Source organism: Haliotis rubra, unplaced genomic scaffold, assembly GCF_003918875.1.
Source record: "Haliotis rubra isolate DU_JTF1 unplaced genomic scaffold, ASM391887v1 Scf434, whole genome shotgun sequence".
NCBI lineage: Eukaryota > Metazoa > Mollusca > Gastropoda > Lepetellida > Haliotidae > Haliotis > Haliotis rubra.
The window spans coordinates 639284-650736 of record NW_025767118.1 but is presented as its reverse complement, the minus strand read 5'-3'; the positions used below and the strand labels follow the sequence as shown (position 1 = coordinate 650736).

The window sequence follows — 11453 nt, the reverse complement described above, 5'->3', positions numbered from 1 at the left end:
AAATGATATCCCTAGCAAAAGTGGAATGGTATATTTTTTCCAACGCCACCGTGCCTTTTTCGTTTAAATTAATGTCATATATGGAGCTGGTGGTGCATAGGTAACTGTATAATATTCCCACGGAATATGGGCCCAAGGGTATATTTATCATAATCAAGTGGAGATATATCTCCGTATGTGCCCATGTGGGGGAATCGAACCCGAGTCTTCGGCGTGACGAACGAACGCTTTAACCACTAGGCTACCCCGTCCCTCAATACCTGGAATAACACGTGGGTGAATATGGTTTTACGCCCCAATATATCAGCAACATACCAAGATAGGCTTCATACAGTGTACCCATGACGAGAATCGAACGCTTTATGAACTATGATACCACCCCGTCTGGATTGACGATATAGTTGATTGGAAAAATAACGTGTTACATGTATAACTCGAATAATGAATAAGTGTAATTTTCTAAGCTCTAAAGCTTTAATAACTTGGTGCACATATATATAGTAGTCATTCCTGAGAGAATTTGTTCAGTTCAAAATGCTCAGTCTCCAATTCTCTCAAGAATTACAGCTTGTGTGAACATATAAATCATGTATGTATGTATAATATCGGAGAGTGAAAGCTGTGAGCATTACATGTCATCCTAGAAACATTAGCCTCCCGGTTAAGACATGAAAACGATACGTATTGCGATACGCTGATCGAAAACCGGTATTTTGACATGCATTCGGAAAACTTCATAACACGTGCTCTATTATGTATACTATATATTATTCATAATTTTAACTAACAAACCTGTTTGTAAAAGTCCTCACGTCCTAAAACATGTGTGTCATATCAAACGGCGAAGACAGTAAGTGTTCCTTATATACCCGGTATCGCGCCGCCATCTATGTATTGACCTAGATATAGATCGAGTGTCCATCATATCGACCCGTTTCTCCGTATGACTATATATATCACGGTTTTTACAAAGGACAGGTTGAGTAGCGTACTTCCACAGAAAATCCATACTCCTTTGAAAAAAATCAAAAAGAAAAGAAGGAAGTGGATTTGTGACGTTGTTAGGACGGTTCAATATAGTTATGGTGGAACAATGTGACGTGTGAGGGTTGAATTCCCTCTTTATCCCCAACCAACTCGACAGTGTATGTAGGTGCGCTGCTCTCGACCCACAACAGAGATCAAATCGAACTGTATTGATTGGTCACGTTTTCGGGTATTTTATTCGGACCAGGAGTCCATAGGAATAGATTTAGTAATTGTTTTTAAATGGCTGACCTTGTAGTTAAGAACGTCTGTTGCTTATCAGCTGACGCTTAATGCACGGGCTTATCAGCTGACATGTATTACATAGGGTTAATATGACATATAATGCACCTCTTTGTACACAGGTAGCTACACATGTGACAGAGCATGAATTCTACTGTTATTACTAATATCCATACAAGTGTAAATGAGATATCATGCAGCGTGCGTTTCATGCTGATTTTACCAAAGTGTTAGAAATTGTGTATAGGGTAATACAGTAATAATTACGCGATTTTCGTAAAGTGAGAGTCACAGACATGTGAATGTGAAAACATATTTGTTACACATTAATTATGATTCCTATGGAACTCTTCTTTAAGACAATGCACTGATCACAACTGCTGTCCTAGAAAACCACAATTCTCAACAATGTTCGACTACACGGCGTCTAGTGTGACGTCATTCGAAACACGCGTCACAAGAGGTAAAGATGCCGTCACTTATGACGAAACAATACACTTGAAGTTATATTAACACGAGTGGACATACGAATTTAAGTTTTTGAATCTGTCAAAGGTCACATGCATAAATATTAGGAATCCGCTATGACATCAGTTATTACTAACCCCGTAAGTTTAATAAGCACGAGTTTAAAAATAAAAAAAAGTATTCAGAGTAACGAACGAGGGCAATTTGACCAGAATTTGTAAAAATAATCAATTTGCTTATACTATCTGTATCAGCAAACCACTATATAATGTGTCTTATCCAAGTGATCTCTTGTGGTATTGCGTTGAATGGTGATATCGAAAGATGAAGGCAACTATAACGTAACCCAATATCTTGCTTGACTCGACAATTTGTAGAGTTTTGATTAGAATTACTGTAGCATTTTTTTCTTTTTATATGCATTCAAATGAAACATAACTTTTTCTTATAACAAGAAATTGTTCTGCAATTTATTAATTTGCGTACTTATTTTATCGTCCACGGTTTGGGCAAGTGCTTTCATAGGTAGGAGAGCCAATAGTTTTAACACATACTATAATATGTACTGCAATTTTCGTTATCTGTGTATGTCAGCCTATAACTGCTTATATGCAGGTATGCCGAAACTAGCTATCGACAGAACGAGGCCATGCTGTCAAACTGGTACTATTTAACTAGCAATACTATTCAAGGGAAACTTCGGGCAGTGGCGCTACCTACTGCACGAACCAAGCAGGTATGACAGCTATACGTAAGTCATAGTCTACATAGATCAACGATATGTTTCTTTATCAGACAATATGTCGTAAGCCATGTTCATGTCATTAACTGATGCAATTAACATGTTCGGCTATTAACATGTCTGTCTTGACATATACTACTTCGTGTAATTTACAGAGTGTATAAATACGACCGAACTCCACAGTCACAAAATGTAACTGGATCGTTTTGTTAGTACAAAACTAATAAAATGTAACTTTATCTATATGTGAATAGAATTCTTAATGACATTTAAAGGAACTCTAATGTGAAGACACATGCCTACCTTTTTCATGACTGACGATGAATTATTACGTGGGTAGGTTTCCGTCGAAGTAAGATAAGACTAGGGTAGACTGTGTTCTATAGCATAACGAATAACTAGCCATGCCTGGCCGAGTCGGAGGCGCTCAACCGGTGGGGTTGTCTGAACAAAACAGGATTTTGTTTCAATTTGTGGAGATGTAATAATCATATTTAAACGACTGGGCGATTAAATCATTTGGTTGGAATAGCAACAATAGAGCGCAATCGTATTATTTGAATTAGATGCAATAATGCAATTTATTAGAAGAGGTCTTAGTTCAACCCACCGTAGAATCCCTCGGTGGAGAGCCTCCACCATGTACCTGCATGCAAGGATACGGGTTTATGGGCACGGTGTTGTTTACTGTCAACTTGACTCGCAATCCCCTACCAACCTCTAACATAGCGTGGCACACTATAAGTCTTTCTATACAACTGTCTATTAGCAAATAAGACCCAATTCTTAACCAAACACAAACTGCCCTGCGAATATTTGAATTTTCTCTGTCAGGCAATATCTATCTATATATATTTCTCTTTTGTGCATGTCATTTAAATGGGGTAGAATTTCTAAAATACAAAAAGCGTATTTTTAAAATATGTCGATTTCTGAAGGTGTTTCTAAAATCTATCCATGCGTTGGGATGAACAACGGAAATAATTATAACACGTGGATATATGCAGCTTGTGGCGGACATCACTCAACAGATTAAGATGGAGGGTAACTTGGTAAATTTCGAAATTTAAGTAATTAACATGCTGCTTGGTATTGTGTCTATGTTATTTTTGGATTGTATGGTAGGTTTGTTGCTTTACGCCGCACTCAGCCATATTCCTGCTATATGACAGTCGTCAGTAAATAAGTGAGGTGGACCTGACAACCCAGTGGTTGACATAATGAGCATCGATATACGCAATTGGGTACTATGACATACGACATCAAAGTCAGAGAGACATGGCCATCCGTCCTCTTACGAGTGAGTGAGTGAGTTTAGTTTTCCGCCGCACTCAGCAATATGCCAGCTATATGGCGGCTGTCTGTACATAATACAGTCTGGACCAGACAATCAAGTCTTCAACAGCATGAACATCGATCTACGCAATTAGGATACGATGGCATGTGCCAACCCAGCCAGCGAGCCTGACCACCCGATCCCGTTAGTCGCCTCTTACGCCTCTGAAGATCAATTCTAACCCGGACCTTCACGTATCGACCAATAGGTGAATATGTGTATATATGCTATGTGTAAGCTATGAATGTATTGTGTATATATGAGATGAGAGTGAGTGAGTGAGTGAGATGCCGCTTTTAGCGCTATTTAGTGCGGCTGTGGCACAAAATCAAGGTTTTGGAGTGAAAACGTGTGATTCATCATATCACATCTGATATCACCAACGTGTACATTTATTCTCCTAAAACTTTTGGGTGCCATGCACAGACTGAATACATCCCATACGTTGGATGACTATCCGTCAGAAGGGATTCTTAGAAGTGTGTTTGGGTAGTGACTTTGTTCGAAATATGCCTTTGTCCACCCAGTAGTGGGTACCCGGTAGTATCAGATGGTAATATGATGATTAATCTTCTTGCGCATGATAAGCCTGAGCCAGCTTGGGTTGTATATTCCTAAGGGAGCTGAGACTAACCTTCGAGTCCATACTAATCGATTGGCCAGGGTAGTAAAGGCTTCGGGTATGCTGTGGAGTGTGGAATTGTTTATTGAAGCCATTAATATTAAATGCATGACATTGGCGGATCCAGAGAGGTTCGAAGATCGAAGACATTGAAGATTTTTGCGGAGCCAATGGGGGTTCCCGCCCCCTTTCAAAATTCCTGGATCCGCCCATGCATGAGCATGTACTTGAAATGCACGACTTGCCGAGTCAGCAGTACCTTTGCTGCACCGCGGTGTCCTTTATAGTCAGCAATACCACTACATCACACTAATATTTTAAAAGGGTTTTAAGTGAAGTTAAATTTTAAACAAATAAACCATATATAGAAGCATTCTTTGAGTATTGACAACTCAACTCGGTGTACTCTCACGACAGAATAATTATTTCTGTCACTGAACTCTATGTTAATTACAAAAGATCGATTACAACATAAATATTTAAGATGGTCAGTGCCTCGTACAGGCTCAGATTCAGGAAGCACAATGTTGAAGGGAGATAACTCTAAATGCCAAGGTATGTTGTGAACACAGCAGGCAGAAAGACGACCTTTCATCTTATTCGTCTGTCTCGCAAGCACAGTAATCAGCTGGTCATCAGGTAGAATGTTTAGCTAACTATTTAATGAAGTGCCAATTCATGCGTGTCAATTCGTTTTTCCAAAATTTGCTCAATGACTGTCGATTCTACTGCAAACTGAATTCAGAAGGGGCTGGCCTTGGTTTTGCCGGTTGACAAAGTCACACCGAATAAACGCGGTTGTGGACAGTATTAGAAGCATTGATCATCGATGTATGAACATCCGTAATTATTAACTAGAATGGCATCAATGCAGTTTAACTATCGCAGCTAAAAACTCAGGCTGTCGGCTGTGGCCTTCTAGAATAGCAGGCCTTCGAGCCAGGAGGGATTGTCTAAAAGCCGGGCCAAGACGGGTCAGCAACTAGATCTATAGTATGTTACAGGCTAATAGTCCGTCATTTACAACCATGACAACAATTTATTAATGCAATATACACACCCGAGAGCCGCGATGTCGTGGCATATTTTCACTGAAAGTCCCCATCACGACTCTTGGCAAGAATAGTCGGACCCATTTATTTTGGATCAGGAACCTTCATTGGGAATCCATAAAATCGAAATTATCGAAGTAACTGATTAATGAAAAGGCAGGTAATTAGACCTAGATAATTGTTTCAAGGACGTCTTTTATGATGGAGTGACTCTTCGGTGTGACGAATCAGTGACAGATCCATAGGGGGTGTCGTTGTAGCCTAGTGGTTAAAGTGTTGGTTCAGGTTTGTTTCTCAGCATGGGCACAATGTGTGAAGCCCATTTTTGGTGTCCCCCCACCATGATATTGCTGGAATATTGCTAAAAGCGGCGTTAAACCATACTCACTCACTCATGCTATCAGTTTCTGTCTCTGCCTACATTATTTGCTGTTTGTTTAGACATAGCTGACTTGCTAGTGACTGCTGCATAACATGACATTTTCACACAGAGGCTGTATAAGAGCCGAGGACATGTTCCACAAAGCAATCATAGCTCTGCAACTATTGAAGGTCAATGTTAAAGTACAGGATTTATGATGGTCCCAGTGCTACAGTTGCCTTGTGATATTGGGACCTCTCCACAAAACTATCTTAGTGCCACAACCATCATGGTGAGGTGAGGTGAAATTGGGTTTATCGTCGTGCTTGAGAATATTTTGCTCATATGACGACGTGCATGCGTGTGTATGTGTATGTGTGGCTGCTTGTACTAGCCCAGACTTAAGCTGGTTTTATAGTGCTAGCCCACTGAGATACCATGCCGCAGTGAAGCATGAATACCCCACTCAGACTCATTATACTGAGCTGACCAGTCCTTGTTGTACCCATTAATGCCGAGTGCCAGGCAGGGACCAACAAGTACCATATTTTAACGTCTTTTGGTATGAAGCAGTCGGGGATCGAACCCGCGACCTTCCGCTCTCTGGGCAGACGCTCTAACCACTACACCACGGAGGCGGTTCACAACCATCATGACCCATAAGGCTAGGTTTTAGCATATCTTAGTATTCGATAATCTTAATGCTTGATTGAACAGCCTCTGCTTCTTGAACCGTGTAACAGTATTTGAATATTTACTTCTTTCATGTTTTCAACATCTGAAGATGCGGGTTAGAATGGGTCTTCAGCAACCCATGCTTGTCATAAGAGGCAAATAACGGGATCAGGTGGTCAGGCTTGCTGACTTGGTTGCACATGTCATTGTATCCCAATTACGTAGATCGATGCTCATGATGTGGATCATGGGACTGTCTGGCCCAGACTCAATTATGTGCAGATCGCCATCAAATAGCTGGAATATTACTGAGTGTGGCGTTAAACAACAAACAAATCAAATCTTTTATGTTTTCAAGTTGACATGAACATAATTCCTTTTCCAGGGTTTTATCTGAATTGTCGCTTTTTCTTTTCCAGAATACAATCAGAAGTCTAGATCAGCGACCTCTATATGTTTTCCCTGGTCCCTGACAGAATGGAATCAGAGAGACACTAGTCTTCCACTGTCTCTCTTCTGACAGATTGATGAAAATACTTGAACCTACAGGAAGTGAAAAAACTGGTTTATGACAACGGTGGGAAAGATGGCATCTATGACTCAGCGTCTAGTACATCTTGACCTAAAGGGTGCAGCACCGAAGTTATCCTACCTGGAAGAAATAATCCCTTTAATTCAACAGTGGGGAGCAACAGGGTTGATCATTGAGTATGAGGATATGTTCCCTTACCATGGCGACATATCTGAAGTGGCTTCCTCCCAAGCCTACAGTGTTGAAGAGGTTAGAAAACTCCTCAACATGGCAGAACGATATAATCTCGAGGTAATGCCATTGGTACAGACATTTGGTCACCTTGAGTTCGCTCTGAAGCATGAGACATTTGCTAAGATTCGTGAAATTCCACACTACCCAACGACATTGTGTCCATGTCACCCAGACTCAGTCACCATGGTAACCACAATGTTGGATCAAGTCCTCGAGATGCATCCAAAGACGAAGTGGTTCCATATTGGCTGCGACGAAGTGTACCACCTTGGGAAGTGTGACCTGTGCCGAAGGAAAATGGCAGATGAAAATCTCACCGCACAACAGCTATTTTTCGGCCATGTGAAAGCAGTGGCTACCTACATAAAGACTCATTATCCTACCATCACCCCGATTGTGTGGGACGACATGTTTCGATTTGCTCAAGTCAAAGATCTGAAGACGAGCGGTCTGGGTGGTCTCGTGGAGCCAATGATATGGCACTACCTGTCGTCCTTTCTTCTTCCGGAGAACCTGTTTGACAACCTGAGTACGGTGTTCCCAGACATCTGGGTGGCCAGTGCCTTCAAGGGTGCTACCGGAGTGTGTGCCAGTATGACAAACATATCTTTCCACGTTGAAAACCATCTCTCCTGGTTGCGGTTGATTGATGAGAAAGGAAGCAAGTTTAATTCAGTCCGAGGGTTTGCTATCACAGGATGGCAGAGGTAATTCATTCATGGTGTTACATTACAGATGGGGGTTGGTGTGGTAGCCTAGTGGTTAAGGTGTTTGCTTGTCACGCTGAAGGCCCGGGTTCGATTCTCCACATGATGATTCTATAGTCATCATAGTATAAGATGCTTGAGTGAGTGAGTGCATTAGTTTTTGGCAATATTCCAGCAATATCACAGTGGGGGACAAAAGAAATGGGCTTCAAATGCCTTGGGGTGAAACATGATATTGAACTATCAATGTCATGCTATTGCTCGCCCTACAGTTGTAGTAATAGAAATTTTTAAATGCCAGTAGTATTTGTCAATAGCATGCATAACGATCCATAGTTACAATAGTTGATATTGTGTATCAGGAAACTCTTTTTTAGAGTTGGATTTCAGACCTAACATTTGTTCATTAGCAAGGATTACGACAAGCTTTCGGTTTGAGCAGATCACAGGCAAACTGTAGCACAAATAGGGTTACGCAACAGAGAGACAAATGGCCAGATTTCCTTTATGCGAGCGAAGCAAGCAAAGATTGGCAACATACTTCCCAAAGCGTTTTCTGTTTTCAAAATTCATAGAATCTTAGCATTTTTACTATATTTTGATGATGAATGCATATTTTTTTATCATTATGTGTAACATTTACTCAATGAGTCACATGACTTCCAGTTTTCTTCAGACAAATTATTGCGATTCTGTTTTCAAAGTATTAACCTTTCCATATTGGTGACATTGCAGATATGACCACTTCGCAGTCATGTGCGAGCTCCTCCCTGTTGCCATCCCTTCTCTAGCGATGTGTCTGAGTGTTGCTAAGCAACGTGTATTCACCCAGGATATGCATATGCACATCTCTAACCAGCTCGAGTTCAAGCCTGGGCTCCCCCTCAACCCCTACCAGTGTCATGTCCCCACGGAGTGCCGCTACCCAGGGAGTGCCGTGTATGCTGCCATGGTGGACTGGATCCAGATCCAAGCTAAGTGTGAGCAGTTCCTACAAAGTGACACTCTGTGTTCCTGGATGAACGATTACAATATTGAACGAGGGTTTGTCAACCCCATGCACATCGAACCTATTGTGACTGAAGCTACAAATATTCTTGCAAGACTTTGTGAAGTACAAATTAAAGTTCAGAAGTCCATGGAACCAATCTTCGCGGATGATACGGTTACAGAATGGATTCAGACCTATTTGGAACCCAAATCAAAAAGATTTTCTGATATTGTTGAAAAGGGGCAAAAGGTTTTAGGGCGAGTGAATTTCAAATCGTATGAAGAGAAAATGTCTCAGGATACATAAAGAGGCATTACTATACAGAGAATATTTAGTTGATGTTCCCAATCCAAAGATATTAAAATAACAAAATGACAACTGTTGTGTAAATGTTCGGTTTTTTGTAGGGGAGCTTATAAAGATTACTGTGCTTATTGGAAGGGTGCTTGATATGGTAAATATGATAGTTAATCTGTATTGAAGGGACTGGACCCATTGCCAAAAGTGTATATAGTCCATGTTAGTGTATGGCAGTTATGATCATCTTTGTGCTAAAATCATTTTGTGTAAGTGGGTCTTTGTCGTGTATTATAAGGGTGGACGGGCCAGTGAGATTAAGGTGGTATCATGAGCTAAAGTAGGGGAGTGGCCTTTGGGGAAGGGGACATGGAAAAATGCCACTTTTTTCCCAAATGTAAAAGTAGTACATATAGATGTTACCGTATATTACCATAGATAAGCCGTATTTTGAAGACCAAGAAAAGCAGCCTGTAGAAGTGGGTTGGCTTATCTACGGGTAACACTTTCGTCAGACTCTTTGCTAGTGACCAGGAAGAAAATGACATTGTATAGTTTCGCGTGAACGAACAAGAGAAAACGACTTTGACAGTGAAGACATCAAATTTGCAATTAAACATCACTAAACAAGATTATTTACCTTTTCAGTTCTAATTTGTTTTTGCAAGGCATTGTATTATATGCAGGGATTAAGATTACCGTGTGTTTTTGTCTCGTATATAGTATGTTTGGTCGGGTCATTTAGAAGATGGGGAGACTGGTTTGGAGTCATGGGAGTGAGTATGGTTTTACGCCGCTTTTAGCAATATTCCAGCAATATCACTGCGGGGGACACCAGAAATGGGCTTCACATATTGTACCCATGTACAATTCTGATAAGTTTAGTAAATATGACCTCCTAGGGAGGTAAGCAAAATATAACAGGGACGGTGGGGTAGCCCAGTGGTAAAAGCGTTCATTCGTCACACTGAAGCCCCGGAATGGATTCCCCACTTGGGTACAATGTGTGAAGCCCATTTCTGGTGTCCCCCGCTGTGATATTGCTGGAATATTGCTAAAAGCGGCGTCAAACCATACTCACTCCCCAAACACAGAGATATTATTGTGTTATTATTACAGTTGTCTGACTGTCAAGTCTTATCGTACTAATCTCCACTAAAGTGAGGAATTTCGAAATTCTAAACCTCGCTAATACCACTGCCCATGTGAATGGTGATTGGAAGAGAGACAACTCAGCAGTCACCTGATGTATGGTCACTCGTTCATGGTATCAACACATTGGTCAATAAGGTGATTTGGTAGTCCAGCGGTTGATGTGCTTGCTCATCATGTCCAGGACCAAGGTTCAAGTTGTTCCATAGAAGCACTATACTAAACCAATTCTGTGTTTCCCCCACTGTGATATTGTTGGAGTACTGCTTCGTATAGAATTAATTTACTCACTCATTCATGGATCACATTATTGAATGCTTATTTGCTTAAGAGGTTTAGATTATTCTAGGTATGTTCAGATATTGTATCACAGTGTGTCAACTCTTTTCATTCTGTTTTAGTCCACCCAGCTGTGAATGGGTACCTTGTAAGGGTGGGAAAGCCGCAATAACTTGGTGCACCTAGTGGCTGCAAAAGTTGTATGGAGTTGAGATTGATAATACGATGTGCCGTTGAGATTGATATCCAATGATTGAGGGGGGAAAAACCCCAGCGCCTTGAGCATTCTCTAGTTGTTTGGATATGTGCGCTCTATAAATATCCTATAATAGTAATAACTATTTGCCATATCTATGTTCATATCACTTTTACCATATGTTTGGCTTTTTCATTTATGCTACAAAAGTGCTTCATCTGTGTGTGTCGTCACATTGATACAAACTATATGCTGTATAGATTAAAATTGTTACATATATTGACTCATTTCTTTTTTTCTGCTGGAAGGATATACATATATTTGACGCAATTTAATCTTTAGTTGTAAAAATTGGCCATGCTGTGTGAGTTACTTTTTTTCAGTATCAGGGGTAGAGAAGATACGTGCTCATAACCCTGAAGGTCTGGGTTCGATTCCTCACGTGGATAAAAGACCGCCTCCATGGTGTAGTGGTTAGAGCGTCTATTCAGAGAGCAGAAGGTCATGGGTTCAATCCCGTGCTCGTCATACCAAAAGACA

General features: G+C 40.7%; 1 protein-coding gene across 3 annotated transcripts; it reads left to right on the top strand.

The window, feature by feature from the left end:
* The first annotated feature begins 2391 nt into the window (after nt 1-2391).
* On the top strand, nt 2392-10392 carry LOC124289142 (hexosaminidase D-like). Of its 3 annotated transcripts, none has more exons than XM_046725745.1 (3): nt 2392-2488; nt 6945-7998; nt 8734-10392. In XM_046725745.1, exons 2-3 carry the CDS (start codon nt 7094-7096, stop codon nt 9293-9295), a joined length of 1467 nt encoding a protein of 488 aa, XP_046581701.1. In that variant the 5' UTR covers nt 2392-2488; nt 6945-7093; the 3' UTR covers nt 9296-10392. The 3 variants fall into 3 exon arrangements, with proteins under 3 accessions (XP_046581701.1, XP_046581699.1, XP_046581700.1); XM_046725743.1 differs by lacking the exon at nt 2392-2488 and adding an exon at nt 4990-5076; XM_046725744.1 differs by lacking the exon at nt 2392-2488 and adding an exon at nt 4992-5068.
* Nucleotides 10393-11453: the final 1061 nt, after the last annotated feature.